Source organism: Diceros bicornis, chromosome 4 (assembly GCF_020826845.1).
Source record: "Diceros bicornis minor isolate mBicDic1 chromosome 4, mDicBic1.mat.cur, whole genome shotgun sequence".
Lineage (NCBI taxonomy): Eukaryota > Metazoa > Chordata > Mammalia > Perissodactyla > Rhinocerotidae > Diceros > Diceros bicornis.
In genome coordinates, this window is record NC_080743.1 from 15,104,389 (window position 1) to 15,122,342 (window position 17,954).

At 36.5% G+C, this 17,954-nt stretch overlaps 1 protein-coding gene across 7 annotated transcripts in view; it reads right to left on the reverse strand.

Moving 5' to 3' along the window:
* USP33 (ubiquitin specific peptidase 33) overlaps window positions 1–17,954 on the reverse strand; it is a 54,756-nt gene that overhangs the window by 19,004 nt on the left and 17,798 nt on the right. For 4 of the 7 annotated variants that reach the window (XM_058538333.1, XM_058538328.1, XM_058538329.1 and 1 more), the window contains 10 exons: window positions 16,937–17,089; window positions 14,098–14,200; window positions 13,493–13,562; window positions 10,244–10,357; window positions 8,545–8,623; window positions 6,313–6,730; window positions 3,252–3,392; window positions 1,877–1,992; window positions 575–747; window positions 378–472 (listed from right to left, as the gene is read on the reverse strand). In XM_058538333.1, coding sequence (XP_058394316.1) covers window positions 378–472; window positions 575–747; window positions 1,877–1,992; window positions 3,252–3,392; window positions 6,313–6,730; window positions 8,545–8,623; window positions 10,244–10,357; window positions 13,493–13,562; window positions 14,098–14,200; window positions 16,937–17,089 — 1,462 coding nt within the window. The remainder of the gene's footprint in view (window positions 1–377; window positions 473–574; window positions 748–1,876; window positions 1,993–3,251; window positions 3,393–6,312; window positions 6,731–8,544; window positions 8,624–10,243; window positions 10,358–13,492; window positions 13,563–14,097; window positions 14,201–16,936; window positions 17,090–17,954) is intronic. The other 3 variants (XM_058538334.1, XM_058538331.1, XM_058538332.1) reach the window with 2 other exon arrangements.

Genomic DNA, 17,954 nt, shown 5'->3' on the forward strand with positions numbered 1-17,954 from the left:
GCAAGGTGCTGGACACACGAAAATAGTGAAGGATCTTAAATATTATGGAAGAATTTACAGACTAGTCCAGATACATAAATAACTCTTGTATATTGGTTGAATTTTCCCTTCTTTGAATCCAGAGCAGTTTTAAGATATCTCACTTATCATACTGTCTTGTACTACAGGAATCTGTATAAATGACTTCAGGCTATGATTTGTGGTATTTATATTTATATTGCCATGGTAGATATTGGCACTGTGGCAGTATGGGCAAGTACCATTTAAGCTGTCTTAAAACTGAGCTTCTATGAATATATTTTATATTTAGTCTCACTAGTATTTTAGATCACCCATAACAACTTAGCCATAAATGAAAACCGCTTCATATTTCTTACCTTTTAGTTCATCTCTGGCGAAGAAGGCAGCAAGACAATCTTGCAAGGTTACTATTGGACCCCAAAACCAGCTAGGGACACATGAGACAACAAACCTGAAACATTATTGATAGAAAAAAAAAAAGGAAGTGTTCTGCCAGTACAGCAGAAACAGCAGTTTTTAACAACCAATTAATACAAAGAAAATATATACATACCTCTTCACATATTCCATGAAAAAAGCTATCCACCCTTGTGGAGCATACGCTTCGCCACATGATCCTGCTTTGACTATAGAAGTTGGATGACTCGATGAATGCAGTTTAGCAAGGTCTTCCTTGCCAGGGATCGGCAAGGACAGATCTTGAAAGGTCTCAAGGGTTACGGATACCTAAAATTGTTTTGTGTTTTAAGAATGAGATGAAAATAATCCAGTACAAATATTTATGAGGACAGATTTTAGACTGCAAAGATCAAAGCAAGTTATAATAAGCAAAAAACAAAAAATCAAACTGTGTTTATACAAATAACAGCAAAAACACTTGATGTATACCAGGTGCTGTTCTCAACTGAATCTTCACATAAATCTTATGAGGTAACTAACATCCCCATTAGTCGAGGACCCTGCAGCATAGAGAAGTACCTCACATCCAGCCACTGTAGCTTCAGATCTAAGCTCTTAAGCACTACTGCATTTATTTTTGGAAATAAGCTCTTGTGATAGTTTTTAAAAGATGTAAAACCTAGCATGTAATTTTTAAATATGTGAAAACATTTCAGGATAATTCCATTTAAATATTTGGTACCAAAACAGCCTACATGGAAATGACTCTATTGAAAGCCCCTAGACTTAAGATTCTAACACAATAATTGAAAACTTACTTTGTGGGGTTTTTTTTTGTGAGAGATGTCATTTTATATTCATTAATTATATTCATTACTGCACTGAAGTAAAATTACTCTTAAGAAAAGCTCAAAGAAATTCAGGGATTTAGAGGTATTGTTAAAGAATTCATGACAATTTTAATTTATGCTCTTGTATATGAATCTGACACTATCTTTATTATCTGAGCCCCAATCTTAACATGGGAAAATATGTACAAGCCATACAACCAAACGTAGATGAGACATTCTCAGCCTTGTGCCTGTAAATAGCAACAGTTTCCCAGTATACTGATTTCATCAGCCTTGGGAGAATATGCATGTGTTACTGATTCTTGTTGCTGAGCAACATATCACCTTTATATGTGACCAGCGATGAAGAACTGAGTTAATTCTTCCTGCTTATGCATGCCTGTCCAATGATGGGTCAAAGACCCATCCTTAAACAAGGTGCTGTTACTTCCAAAAAACAAATTCTACTCCTAGAATCAATTTATAGTGATGTAAACACAAGAAATACATGTATAGTCAGCAGCAGCAGGGAGAAGGAATTAAACTTTTCATACCATTTTGTTAGGTTTTTTTTAAAAAAGAACATTTGACGGAAATTTCCTGTGTTATAATTCCCTCATACTCACCCTGTCACAAGTCAGACACTGCACTGAACTAATGATTGTTCCATCAAATATGTCTGAAATAACACTTCGGTATTTCTTATGCTGTTTTTTTCTCTTTGGAGATGATGCAGATTGAGCTAGGATTGAAAAACAAGTGTAGAACATTTTTTTAAAAATCAAAGTAGTTCCTTTAGCATTTTTCTCTGGAATCTTTAACATTAAAATTTACTATGCTGAAGAAATTTGTCAAAATACCATTCAAGGGCATTCCTTTAAAAAAAAAAAATCCAAAGAGAAACCCAGATGAAATAGGAGGGGTTCAGTCTCCCCATCTTGACTTCAATCTGAATAGTTTTGCTTTTAATTGTTTGTTTTTCCTTCCAAGGAAGGCTTTATTCGAAGAAAGGATTATATAATTAAGTTTTGAGAGTTCTTTATATATTCTGGATACAAGTCCTTTGTCAGCTATACGATTAACAAATATTTTCTCTCAATCTTATCTTCTCATTCTCTTAATAGTGTCTTTTGCCAAGAAAGTTTTTAAGTTTTTACTTTCATGGATCATGATTTTGATGTCTTCAAAGAATTATTTGTCTAATATAAGGTTATGAAGACTTTCTCCTATGTTTTCTTCTAAGAGTTTTGTAATACTGGAACTCTCACATATAGCTGGTGGGTATGCAAAATGATATAGCCACTCTGGAAAACAATTCTGTACAACATTAAGCATACAACTAACATAAAACCCAATAACCCCACTTCTGGGTGTTTACTCTAGACAAATGAAAACTTATGTTCATACAGAAACCTGTACACAAATGTTTACAGCAGCATTATTCATAATTGCCAAAACTGGAACAATTCAAATGTCCTTCAATGAGCGAATGAATAAACAGTAGTATAGTCATACAATGAAATACTACTTAGTAATAAAAAGGAACTATTCAGACACACAACAACATGACTATATTTCAAAAGAATTACGCTAAGTGAAAGCAGCCTGCTTCAAAAGACTACATACTGTATGACTGCATTTATATGACATTCTGGAAAAGGCGAAACCATAGGAATAGAGAACAGATCAAGAGAGCCAGGGCTTAGGGAGGAGTAGGGAGATGGTCTACAAAGGGGTAGTGTGTGGGAATTCTTTGGGGTGTTGGAATTGTTCTACGTTCTGTTTGTGTTGGTGGTAACAAGAATCTATACATGTGTTAAAACTCAGAACTCTACACCAAGAGTGACTTCTATTGTATGTAAATTTGTGCCACACACACAAAAAAATTTTAAATCATGTTTATGTAAAATTATGCTGTCAATTTTAAAGGAATGAATAATATTTCATAATTAACACTTTAAATTATCAAAGCAAAGGAACCTGAATAACTGAAACTTCTACCTTTTTTGTGTGTGGGTGCCAATCCTGGCCACAAATTGCCTGATTTAGGAGGGCTTGCTGATAAACGTGGATTAACACCTTCATTTGATGGGAGGATCTGTGGTGTAGACAGGTCATTCAAATGGACATCAGTAATATATTCTGCAATATTTAAAATTTGTATTATTACCTTAAATAGTAAAATTATTCCACCTGTCAAATAATGTTAATTAATTTAAAGGTTTCTTCATTTGAGATTCTGAACACCAATTCACTTTAATAACTGTCAGGTAGGGGTCGGCCCTGTGGCGTAGCGGTTAAGTGCGCACGCTCCGCTGCTGGCGGCCCAGGATTGGATCCCAAGCGCACAACAATGCACCACTTGTCAGGACATGCTGTGGCGGCGTCCCATATAAAGTGGAGGAAGATGGGCATGGATGTTAGCCCAGGGCCAGTCTTCCTCAGCAAAAAGAGGAGGATTGGCATGGATGTTAGCTCAGGGCTGATCTTCCTCACACACACACACACAAAAATAATAAATAACTGTCGGGTAAAATACTTAACAGACAAAGTGCTTGTTAAGTGAAATAACAGTGATTCTCCTCCTAGGAATTCAATTAATGTTTATAACACATTTCTGTTGTAGGCAATTCAGGAAGTGAGCAGTGGAAATATAAAACCAGAGAGGATTTGTCCTAAGTTAGTATTTTTTAATACGATATTTAGGACAGTTTTTAAAAAGCTTTAAAACCATGTGGGAGAAAAAGATTATCTTCCCCAACAGAGAAATCAAAATCTAAGAAATTTAGGCAAAAAATAATCATAAATTATTTTATTCTTTCTGTGATAAAAGGAAACACATCCCTTTGTCAGGAAAGGACCTTTTTTGGAATTAGATTATGAATCAAGCAAATATAAACTCCTGAGAGTTATCTTGATAGTTTGCTGTTGGATTCCTAGTACATAACACGTATTTCAGGGCAAGGTATTGCGCTCAATAAGTATTTGAGTGAAGAAAAGAGAACTGTTCATAAGAGACCCTGAAACAGAATGACTTCAGGGATTTTTCCAGATAATGCAAAATAAATGACTTTTACTACTTTCACCTAGGCATTTCTCATTATCTCAACTACGACTAAACGCAGACTGTATAACACTGGCAGGAGAGAGCCAAAGAGACTCACTCTAGGCCCTTCTGAAGGGAATACAGTAAATATGATCTAGATCAGGGATTGGCAAATGCTTCCTATAGAGGACCAGATAGTAAATATTTTAGGTTTTGTGTGCCATACATGGTCTTTGTCACATTTTTTAATCAGGTCTTTAAAAAATGTAAAAGCTCAGATCCGTGATCTAGGTCATCAATTAGTTATTATGTTTAAGAACAAACCTGCTATGGAGCAATAAAGAACCAGTACATCCCGGGGCCAGCCTGGTGGCAAAGTGGTTAAGTTTGCGTGCTCCACTTTGGCGGCCCGGGGTTCACAGGTTTGTATCCTGGGCATAGAGCTACGCACCGCTTATCAAGCCATGCTGTGGCGGCATCCCACATATAAAGTAGAGGAAGATGGGCACGGATGTTAGCTCAGGGCCAATCTTCCTCAGCAAAAAGAGGAGGATTGGCAACGGATGTTAGCTCAGGGCTAATAATCCTCACACACTCACACACACACACACACACACAAACAAAAGAACCAGTACAGTATATCCCTTCAGACTCAATCAGACTCTTGACAAGGGAAGGCTCAACAGCAGTCTACGCTAAGTCTTTTAAGACTGACATTTCACATTTCTTGACTAAACAACTTCTAAACACATCTAAACTCTAAACCTAAGGTCAGTATAATTAAGGAGCCTGACTAGAAAGCATTTATGCACTGTACACAGGTGAACCACAAGTATTCCTGTGGTTAAGGAAATATCCTTTTCCTCAAGAAGGAATTTTCGATTCGTTCAAATACCTAAATAAATTGCTTATAGTTCTCACTCTTCAGTAATTAGAGAAGATAAACTTTTTATGTTAACTTGTCTGCCATTTATTTTAAGATCAGATAATCTGAACCTCTAATGGTTTAATTTTGTGCCTTGAAGAACCAAATACCACAATAACCCAAGATAAGTTAACTCTTTTTTTTTTTTTTGTGAGGAAGATCAGCCCTGAGCTAACATCCATGCTAATCCTCCTCTTTTTGCTGAGGAAGACCGGCTCTGAGCTAACATCTATTGCCAATCCTCCTCCTTTTTTTCCCCAAAGCCCCAGTAGATAGTTGTATGTCATAGTTGCACATTGTCATAGTTGCACATCCTTCTAGTTGCTGTATGTGGGATGCGGCTTCAGCATGGCCAGAGAAGTGGTGCGTCAGTGCACGCCCGGGATCTGAACCCGGGCCGCCAGTAGCGGAGCGCGCGCACTTAACCCCTAAGCCACGAGGCCGGCCCAAGTTAACTCTTGAAGAAATAAATGCAAAGCAACGTAGCTCAACTACCCTTCATTTGGCCACTTGCTTTCTCAAAGGAACACTGACTAGTGTTATGATATACTCTATCATGACAGGGTTCATTATAGTTAATTAAACTCCTACACCAAAACATATACAAAATATTTCATATTAGCTGATGTGATGCCCATGACAGCAATCTAAATCTAACAGTTTGTAAGATTATAAAATTGCAATTTAGGTTATTTTGCTTTTTCCCAGGATCTCAACAGAATCTGCTGAGAATGACAATAACTTAACACTCACATGCAAATATTGCTAAACTCTACTAGTTAGAAAGCCCCGAAGTAACAATTATTTAATTACCTCTTTCTTCAAATTAGTATGGTTGAACTATAATGTCATACACTACACACAAAATATAAAGCCAAAGCTATTAATCATTCTATTTCATTTTTATTATGTTAAATATAAACTGTGAATATTAATGTGTAAATTAGAAATGGGTTCTGATTTTAGGAACATGCCATGCTAATTTCCTCAGAAAATGGTGAAATTACAATTATAATCTTAAATACAAATATAGTATCTTGCACTCATTGTCTACTAATGAAAATATCATTTTCTAATTATTAAATTGTCACCTGAAGCTCTGCTGTGTATTTGCACTTTGACAGTTTCCTGGTTGTTCAAGTCGACTGTTTCAGATACAGAGTCTCTATCTTTATGTAACTCTCCTTCAGAATTTACTTTATTAATCTTATGGCACATCTTCTCTTTTTGCCAGTCTTTTGACATTTCTGAATTGTTCTCATCATCCTGAATTAACATTGTTGTTTCATTATTATCTTCAGAAAAGCCTCTAGAGCCACTTTCATTTTCTGCTTTATCACTGCTGCTACAAGATTCGCAAGACTGAAAATCTACATCTGACTGGCTCTTGTCTTCTTCCATGGTCTCCTCAGTCGTTACAGTTTGAGGATCTTCCTCTACTTCCATGACCTGTTCTTTCAATTCTTCATGAAGCAGATCCATTAAACATCGAAGGAATTCTTGAGCATCCTAATAGATAAGCAACACAGATATTACCACTTCATTAAAAATACATGTATATAGAAACTAAGAGAAAATATACAAAATGTAGTTATCAGCTGATTTCTAAATGTGTAGCATTATACTGAGGAATTAACAGATTATAGAACATAAAGCACTGGAGGGAAGGGAAGCACTAATTTCTAAAAATTTATGTAAAGAAAACAAAAGTAATTAAAAAACTGAAGATGATTTGGAGGCCAGCTTTTACTATTGCTGCTATTTTTTATTTTGTGAGGAAGATCAGCCCTGAGCTAACATCCATGCTAATCCTCCTCTTTTTTGCTGAGGAAGACCGGCTCTGTGCTAACATCTATTGCCAATCCTCCTCCTTTTTCTCCCCCCAAAGCCCCAGTAGATAGTTGTACGTCATAGCTGCACATCCTTCTAGTTGCTGTCTGTGGGACGCGGCCTCAGCATGGCCAGAGAAGCGGTGTGTCGGTGCACACCTGGGATCCGAACCCGGGCCACCAGTAGCAGAGCGCCTGCACTTAACCGCTAAGGCACGGTGCCGGCCCCACTGCTGCCTTTTTAAAAAACTGGAAGAGTAAGGCATAAAGAAAACATGGATTTGCCTCGTGTCAATTAGAATTCAGAGAGACGTCCTAAATTCAAATATTTTATAAGTTTGGCTTAAAATTAAAGCTGCATCCAATCTTATACTATATCTCAAAGAAAAATCCTTGATCAACCTGGAATGCTTATCGAAAATACAAATTCGGGGCCAGCCCAGTGGCGCAGTGGTTAAGTGTGTGCGCTCTGCTGTGGCAGCCCGGGGTTCAGATCCTGGGCACACACTGATGCACGGCTTGTCAATCCATGCTGTGGCAGGCGTCCCATATAAAGTGGAGGAAGATGGGCACGGATGTTAGCCCAGGGCCAGTCTTCCTCAGCAAAAAGAGGAGGATTGGCAACAGATATTAATTCAGGGCTAATCTTCCTCACAAAAAACAAAAAAAAAGAAAGAAAAAGAAAAGAAAATACAAATTTGTATTTTTAAGTCTCACATCCACCAACTCACACCCACCAAATCACAGTCTCTACTGGATACTATTCAGTGATTTGGGAATTTGCATCAGAAAAAAATTAACAGGGAATAGGTATTGTTTTGAAAAAGAAAAATATGTGAGGGCTAGGTATTAATATTGAAAGATATTATATAAAGCTACAATAATTGAAACTGCCATTGGTACTAATTCAGAAAACCACAGGTCAATGAAATGGATTAGAAAGCTTAGAAACAGACCCTATTATATACTATTTTATGCATAAAAATTAATAAAGAAGAAATTTTAAAAATCAGAAGAAAGTTTTTAAATTCGTAGTTTGGCACAATTTGTTAGCTGTTTGTGAAAAATGAAATTTGAATTATATTGTAATATGAAATAAATTACAGATGCACTGAAGAATTACATTTTTTAAAAAACTAAAGCATAATTCATAGAAAATATAGGTGAAAACTTATCTCTGGATGAAGAACTTCCCAAAGCTAAAAGCACTAGAAGAAATATATTGACATATTTACACACATCAAGACTTAAAAATTTCTAGAAAAATAGAAAATTGAGAGAAAAGTGGAAAAATATAAGCAAAACATATGATAAAGGGTTATCATTCTTGGTAAATAAAGACACAAGGAGTGATGACCCCAAAATATAAATGGACAAATAAAATATATTTATAAAGGAAGAAATATAAATGACTACATAATAGCATAATGCATAATAGCATTTTGCAAATTTATTAAAGATTAATATTATGAATGGATAGCAATGAAGACTTACCTGCTGAGAATACCCCCGAAACGTTGGGTTTACAGTTTTAATTCCTTGAAACAGATTAGTAGGGACAACAGATCCTGGCCTGAGCAAGAAAACATTTTTAATGAGAAATCCGTGATTTTCAGTTTTTATTTTAGAAATTAGCAATCAAGAAAGTATTTGTTTCAAAAAAAATCACTCAAAATTGCCCAGTATTATGTTTCATCAGCTCATCAGAACAGCTTATTACTAATATTTAAGCTATATTTTATTGCTTTCCTCTCTGATGAAATGATCGTGCTCTACTAACTAATTTCTCAAAAACACTTCTAATTACTTAATTACTAAAAATAAAATTTTAATTACTTGAAATTTCTGGGATAATTAAGGTTAAGTGTACCTAGTAGACTATCTAAATAAAACTTTAAAACCAGCCATCAAATACCTATGAAAACAAGAATGAAAAGTAAACCAAATATATGAGATTTCACCGCTTAGTATTCTGTACTATGACGCTTCTGAAGTTTGGTAAACTTCCGGGAATATTAAGTTTAAAGCACAGTTTCAGGGCAAAGATGGTTCAACATAATAATTAGGGCTATGCAGAAAAGAACTTAGAAACATGAGAGCCTGTGGCAGCACTGGATAATACCCAATAGAGAGAACCGACAACGGAGGATTCAGGCTTTTTAATGTTACAGATGCGGATGACATTTACCTTCACATCCCAAAAGAACTCATTAAAACCATCCTCTTTTTCTAGCATACTGAAATGACAGTAGTAACAAATTTTTGTTTAACTTAAGAAATACTCTTAGTAGGGAGTCAAATATCTCAAAGAAAACTGAGGCACTTATGAAAGAATGAATGCTAAAACTTGAAAAACTACTGAAATTTTTATATTAGAAATCACTAAAATCTCAAAAGTCGGGGCTGGCCCGTCAGCACAGTGGATAAGTTTGTGTGCTCCGCTTCGGCAGCCCCAGGATTCACGGGTTGGGATCCCAGGCATGGACCTACACACCACTCATCAAGCCATGCTGTGGCAGCACTACACACTGCTCATCAAGCCATGCTGTCGTGGCGTCCCACATATAAAATAGAAGAAGACTGGCACAGATGTTAGCTCAGGGACAACCTTCCTCAAGCAAAAAGAGGAAGATTGGCAACAGATGTTAACTCAGGGACAATCTTTCTCACAAAAAAAAACAAAAACAAAAACAAAACCCTCAAAGGTCTTACATAAAAGTAAAGTTAAAAAAAAGATAGCTTTGGTGATTATTTTCTTAGGGGTAAGGTTGGGTGGTTTAGGAACCATTAAGAAGGACAAATGGTAAAAGCAGTTTTCTGAATAGCTCTAAAACAAAATTAGTAAAATATTACAGCAAACAATTTTTCTTCTAATGCTACACTTTAGAGCAAATAAACATAAGCAGAAAAATGAACATCTGTAAGGGTATCTATGGCCTGACTTAACACTGTGAGAATGCCTGCATTAAAACACACAAGGTTCAGTAACGGCAGCTGTAGCAGTTCAATATCCGATCTCTAGTCCTGATACTTCATCTGGATGTTCAGTTTCCAAGTAACTGCCCAAAACTGAACTCATCTCAAATCTCCCTCTCTTCTAATTTTTCCAGCTCTATAAATGGACCTGCATCCTTTTAATACCTATGACTCATTTAAATATATAAAACAGAAAACAAATATATTAAGTACACACCTGCTTTTATGCCACAGTTCTGTCATCAGTTTGAGATAACTTTTACAAATGGCTGGTTTCTTATCTGTCCGAGCTAGTCCTCCACAATCCAGAAAAAACTGTGTCAAAGGTGGGCTAATTTTAAAAAAGGAAAAATGTTATAGTGGAATCAAAGCTTAATACTGATTGACTTCTAGTCTTTCAAAGACTTCTAGTCTTTCAATACACATAGAGCCTTGTATCTATGATTCCTTTGCTTCCTTTTACAGTTTCACATTCATTTCGTCAAATTCGTTCCCATTCAAATCAGATCTGACCCCACCACATCAGAGTCCTCAGTGATGCCAGACCCAGTTAACACCCCCAGTGCCCTCTCAGCAGCATTCGTCACAGGTGACTTACTCCCTCATTCTCAAGCAACCCTTCTCTTGACCAATGTAACGCACTTTTCTTTTTTTGTTTGTTTAAGGTTTTATTTATTTATTTCCCCCCCCAAAGCCCGAGTAGATAGTTGTATGTCATAGCTGCACATCCTTCTAGTTGCTGTATGTGGGACGTGGCCTCAGCATGGCCGGAGAAGCGGTGCGTCGGTGCGCGCCCGGGATCCGAACCCGGGCCGCCAGCAGCTGAGCATGCGCACTTAACCACTAAGCCACGGGGCTGGCCCTGTAACGCACTTTTCTACTCTTCTTCTTTACCTCTCTGGCCACTCTTTCCCCTCTTTATCGTTTTTTCTGCTCTTACCAGATTTCTAAATATCAGGGCTCCTCAGGACATAATCCTATGACTTTTCCTCTCTTCCCTAAGTACTCTTTTCCCTGGGTGATCTTAAATGTTCAGGCATATGCCAATGATAGTCAAATTTATAAAAGTCAAACATCTCATTCTAAACTCCAGATTTATATCAAGTGCCCAAAATGATGGCTGTCATGGGCATCTCAAATTTAACATGCTCAAAATTTAACTTTCAAGTCAATCTGCTCTTCCTCCAAGCTTCTACATCCCAGTAAGTGGTACTGTTATCCATCCAGTGGCTCAAGCTGGCAATTTATAAGGCAATGTAGTCTTTTATGAGTTTGATTACCTTGAAGGAACCTCCATGAATCTATTCAGTTATTAGAAACTGACTGGGCAAAGGACCAAATCCTGGCCTGCAAGAAACTGGCTATCCTAAAGATATTCTATGCAAGTGGAAACCAAAAGAGGGCATGGGTAGCTATACTTATATCGGACAAAACAGACTTAAATTCAAAAGCTGTCACGAGAGATAAAGAAGGTCACTATATAAATATAAATAAATATAAAGCAAATATTAACAGATCTGAAGGAAGAAACGGACAGCAATACAGTAATAGTAGGGGACTTCAATACACCATTTTCAACAATGGATAGATCATCCAGATAGAGAATCAATAAGGAAACACTGGACTTAAACTACACGTTAGGGGCCAGCCCAATGGCGTAGTGGTTAAGTTCGAGCACTTTGCCTTGGCGGTCCAGGGTTCGCAGCTTCGGATCCCGGGCACAGACGTATATACCACTTGCCAAGCCATGCTGTGGCGGCATCCCACATACAAAAAATAGAGGAGGACTGGCACGGATGTTAGCTCAGGGACAATGTTCCTCAAGCAAAAAGAGGAGCACTGGCAACAAATGTCAGCTCAGGGCCAATCTTCCTCAACAAAAAATAAAATAAAATAAAATAAAAAAACTACACGTTAGACCTGATGAACCTGATATATACCAAACAGGCCATCTTGCCCCTACCTACTCTTTAGGAGTATGATTTAAAAAAAAAAAAGAAAATCTGGAGGCCGGCCCAGTGGCATAGTGGTTAAGTTGGCGTGCTCCACTCCAGTGGCCTGGGGTTCGCAGGTTTGGATCCTGGGTGTGGACCTACACACCACTTATCAAGCCATGCTGTGGCAGGTGTCCCACATACAAAAAAAAGTAGAGGAAGATGGGCACAGACATAAGCCCAGGGCCAATTTTCCTCAGCAAAAAAAGGATTGGCAACAGATGTTAGCTCTGGGCTAATCCTCCTCACACAAAAAAAAATTAAATTAAATAAAAAAAAAAAAAAAAAAGAAAGAAAATCTGGATACTTTATTAGAGACTTTCCACCTACAGAAAAATATAAAATATTTTCATAGGATTGCTGAACTAAAAGTGAATTGAGGAATTAATTAGTTCAAGCTCCTCATTTTCTAGATGTAAAAAAACAAGTAACTTGTTCAAAGACATACAACTACCTAGGGTCTAAGCCAGGACCAGTCTAACTACGGGCATGAATACAGTAATTTCATTAGGACAATAAGGGATTATGTCCAAAGCTAGTTTCTTACCTATTCTACCTTGAGAGTTACTCAACAAGAAAGAGGAAATAATTTTTTCAGAAATATTTATATATTTAGTTTTAGTTAATCCACATAATTTTCTAAATGGGGGCACTTCAGAAAGTTGAGGTGAGGGGAAAAATTATGTATTGAGGGAGATAAGGGAAGTATAGCCAGGGATTTACAGGATCTTGTTGGATAATGGAATTGAATAGAATTGTTAACTTTCTCCCATATTACTATTAACGTGTGTTTCTTTCTTTTCTCCTCTCACTCCTCTTCTTTTTTGTTTTTTTTTTTTGAGCATATTACAGCAGCATGGTTTTCTGCTCAAAGGGCAACTTTAAAAAGCTATATGAGGGCCGGCCCCATGGCTTAGTGGTTAAGTGTGCGCGCTCCGCTGCCGGCGGCCCGGGTTCGGATCCCGGGTGCGCACCGACGCACCGCTCCTCCGGCCATGCTGAGGCCGTGTCCCACATGCAGCAACTAGAAGGATGTGCAGCTATGACAGACAACTATCTACTGGGGCTTTGGGGGAAAAATAAATAAATAAAATCTTTAAAAAGCTATATGAGGGCCGGCCCCATGGCTTAGCGGTTAAGTGCAGGCACTCCGCTACTGGCAGCCTGGGTTCAGATCCCGGGCGCACACCGACGCACCGTTTGTCCGGCCATGCTGAGGCCGCGTCCCACATACAGCAACTAGAAGGATGTGCAACTGGGACATACAACTATCTACTGGGGCTCTGGGGGAACAAAAAAAAAAAAGGGAGGAGGATTGACAATAGATGTTAGCTCAGAGCCGGTCTACCTCAGCAAAAAGAGGAGGATTAGCGTGGATGTTAGCTCAGGGCTGATCTTCCTCTCACACACAAAAAAAAGCTATATGAACAAAATTAATTTCAAAATAAAACAAAAATAATTTCTCTACTTACCAATTAGAAAGAGCCTGCAAAGCTGCATTCATATAACAAGTATTTCCAATATTTTTCAAACCTGTAAGACCTATTAAGAAAAATTATAAATTATATCATAATCCAATAACACAATAACTCTATTTTATGTATTTACTGAAAACATAACTACGTATGGTAGTTATTCTGGTTCCCAAACTACGTTAAGGAAATATAAAACACATTATGGAAATACAAAATAGCAACTTAACTCAGAAAAGTCAGACATATACCAAAGTGTTAATTTTCAGAAAATTATTTAAATATACACTTAAAAGATTAAAATTCCCTTACATTAATCATAAAAGAAAATTTGTACTAAATTATATACAGATAGTTTATACTAAGACCTGTGGGCTTTGGTAAAGTGATGCTGGAGAAACCAAGCGTCACTCAAGGTTGTCAGTTTGCTTTCCTTGCAAATAGAATTGTCCTAGGCCAAATTTCAGAATTTTTTCTTTTTCGTAATTATCGTCTGTAGAGTCCCTTTCTCCTCTAGATTTTGCAATTTTCAAATTATACACAGTTTCCTAAAGAAATGGGCAGTGCCACACAAACAAGCATTATACTTGAGAGAATTATTTTACCTCTTGCCTTAAGTTCATCTTCTTCCTCCACTTCTATGTCCAGATCATCAAATACAGCAACCAGAGGAGTTTTTAATGTTGTGTTACTGGGTATTTTAAAATCCTTGATAACAGAAAAGATAGCAGACTTGAACAAATCCTTAGGTTAAAAAAAATGTTTAATTTTATCTCATGTAACATCTACACTCTAAAAATTAAGAGATGTTATTTTAAAGAACTCTAAGTAGGAATTCATGGTATTACCAATTAGAATAAAATTTACATTTATATTTTGAAAACAATAAGGATCTACACTAGGTAATAGCATGCCACTCTACCTTTATTAACACATGTACTTGAATAACAAAGCCACGGTGATTTTTCTGAATTTAAACACAATTACCTCTAATTAAGTGAGATCACATTACAGCTAAAAAGCCCTAAGTGCACATATCCTACATTGCCTTTTCAGATTTTTCTTTTTACAGGAAAAAAATACTAAAGTTTTTCCATCCTAACACACCAATTTATCTATAGACTTCTACAATCTCTCCTGATACTTGTTACTAGACTTATTTTGCATCCTTTTATGCATATGAAATAGTTCACTTGTTTTAAACAGCAATAAAATATTCTAATATTAATTCCTGAGAATTGGTTTAACTCAGAGGTTGCAACTGGTGACCTGTTGGTCAAATGCTAGCCTATACTGTTAAAAAAAAAAAAAAGACAAAACCAAAATGAAAGTAAAACTTTGAGCTAATATTTTAAAAATTGAGAGAGCTCATAAAAATCAGCTTTTGCAGAGGCCAGCTCGGTGGTGCAAGCGGTTAAGTGCACGCGATCCGCTGCAGCGGCCCGGGGTTCACCAGTTCGGATCCCGGGTGCACACGGATGCACTGCTTGTTAAGTCATGCTGTGGTGGCGTCCCACGTAAAGTAGAGGAAGATGGCATGGATGTTAGCCCAGGGCCAGTCTTCCTCAGCGAAAAAGAGGAGGATTGGCATCAGATGTTAGCTCAGGGCTGGTCTTCCTCACAAAAAAAAAAAAAAAAATCAGTTTTTGCAAGTTCTCTTGTAATAGCAGATGATCTAAGTACACTGAACCCATTTAGCAGCTATCAGTTGGAGGAGGAAACTGAATAGGAGCACACACTTAGTATGTCCTCTGAATCTCCAACTTAGACCCTTATTCCACCCCTACAATGCATGCATATGCACTCATACCCACCCACTTTATACACTTACTTTACCTCCCTGGCATCTGTAGATACTGGACATTTGAGCAGGCCCCATATTCTCACTTTGTTGTATTTAAATACAGAGAGTTACAGAGGCTTAGAAAAATATCATTCAAAATCTTACCTCCTAGAAAAAACTTCTATTTGAAAAATTTTATGAATGACATTTGATAGTTTCCAATACTGTTATTTTGTAATTAATGCTCTGACGAATTGGGTTTAAACAGTCTATATATTTTATACCTCTAAAGAAATTTGTACAAATAACTTTTTTTCTTCTGAGTAATTTCTTTAACAATGGGATCATCAAGAAGTTCCATGAGAGCAAATTCATGCCTTTTATAATTTATAAATATAACTCACCAGAGAATTATTTACAAGCCATTAGTAAAGTATCAGTATATTTATTCAACCAGATTCAACATTAAGAGTTTGCAATCTTAATCTATTCTGGCAGAAATGGCAACAGATAGCTGTTTTAACTTACTTTTCTTTAGTTAGTGATGATTATTTTCTCAATGTGTTTTTATTTGTATTTCTTCTTCATGAACTATCTGCGCTTATTCTTTTAACCACCTTTTAGGTACTGCGCTTATAAAATACTGTTATCAGTTCCTTATGTGATTCAACTTTTAGTTATCATATTTTTGTTAATAATATAAAACGGCTAAGGAAAACTTATTTTCAAACTAGCAGGGCATTCAAAAAGACAAAAAACACATTTCTGAATGATAAACAGGCATCAGTGGGAGAAACAGTAATAGTGGTGATTTATTAACTAGAGCCATTCAACTGTGAAACTAAAAATGCAACAAGTATACCTTGTCTAAAACCTAGTCACGTTAAGTTATATAAAGTGCGAGGCAAGAAAATTTATTATCAGAAATGTCTACCATCAGAAAGTGATACAAAGATACAATAGGAAAATCTAAGCGAGTTGGTATCAAGGGACACAAGTATACGAATACAACGCAATTTCTATAACACACGAGGAAAAAAACTCACTAATGTGTTAATGAAACCATACAGAGCAAATGATGATTAGAATAAGTTAGAAGCCAACTAATTACTCTAATTTTTTCATTTCCCTTTTCCTATTTTTATATGACTGTAAAATTCTCAAATTAAGTGATCGATCTTTGCAAGCTTACATATATTTTGTAACCAAAGACTGACGGTAAGCTTTAATATAGTCTATCTGGTTTTCAATACGTTAGTAAAATGTTCACAGTAATGCAAATGGGGGAGGAAAGGAGAGGGAAATGAGAAAAAGGGAGCTGAATTACGATTTGTTATTCCTTATCAAAGAAGGCCTACCATCTCTCCTCGAATCAGATTTGCTAGAAAAAGATAAACATTAAACCAATTTTTTTTTAATTTTAAAAACACATCAGGTGTTTTCCATCTTCAAACAGGCGGGCTTCAATCTCACCCTAACCTATTATTCTACAAAAGAACAAAGGCCAGCCCCACTGTGTCATTTGAGGAAAAAAGGCACGTTACAGAAATTTTTTAAAGTACAGCTTAGGTAGGGTTCTTTTAAATTTAAAATACATGACATATTTAAAATTATTACCTGAAAATATTTGGTATTTTAATTAAATGGATTTAGATTATTACCTGGACACTGTTTTCTTGTGTTTGGTGAAGCGGTCTTACATGAGGCAATGAAGGCTGAGTTCCTAATTTCCTATCCAAAAATACTTCTTTGCTGCAAGCATAACACCATACTCGAAGAGTGGTAAGGTTCACAGTTAAATAATGCTTGGTCTCCTGTATAATGTCACATGGGAGGGAGAAGAGGAACCAAAATTAGATATAGTTGAAAACATTTCAAAAGATCATTGAAGATGAACTGCTGGTCTTTGATGAATAATAATACACTCAAAAGAGAACAGTTAAACTGGAGCACCAAAAAACATTCTTTAGATAAACAGCTAAAGTATAGTGAATAGTAACAATATCTAAGCCTACTCTAGAAGTTATTCTCTTGTCATTTTTCACCACTATTCCATTACAAAGATAAACAGCAGAGCATGAGACTCTGCTTTGCAGTTAGCAAATAAGTATAAAACAAGAAAATAATTGACAATAGCATAGTAACTATTCTAGGAGATCAGAACGGCAAAAGAACACAAATGACATGAGTCAAAGCACAAAATGGCTCAGGCAATAGTGAATATATGATCTTGGACATATAAAACTCCAGCCTTTCTCAACTGGAATTCTGCAAGAGAATTATGCCCTATAGAAAATGATTTGAATAACTATTTTCTCAATTCTCCCAAGAATAGTACATAGCACTACCATTCTAGATGCACAGAAGAGAAGTAAATTAATTATATACAATGATGCCTGAGAGCTTTGGGGTATTCAGACTTAATTAATTCTCTTGAGGAACCCTGATTGAGAACTGTTGATGCTGTAGAGATATCAATGTGAAAAGCACAGTTCATTCTCAGGAAACTTACAGTTTAGACTGGGAGCTCTACCTAATACTATAAAAGAGGCATGCCAGAATTACACACAAGCACCAAACAACCAGGGTGAAGTAGAAAGGGGCCTCCAGTTAGGAAGATATGCAGGAAAAGGTAATATGAGCTGAGACTTGAAGTTAGCCAGGCCCTGTTGTAAGCCT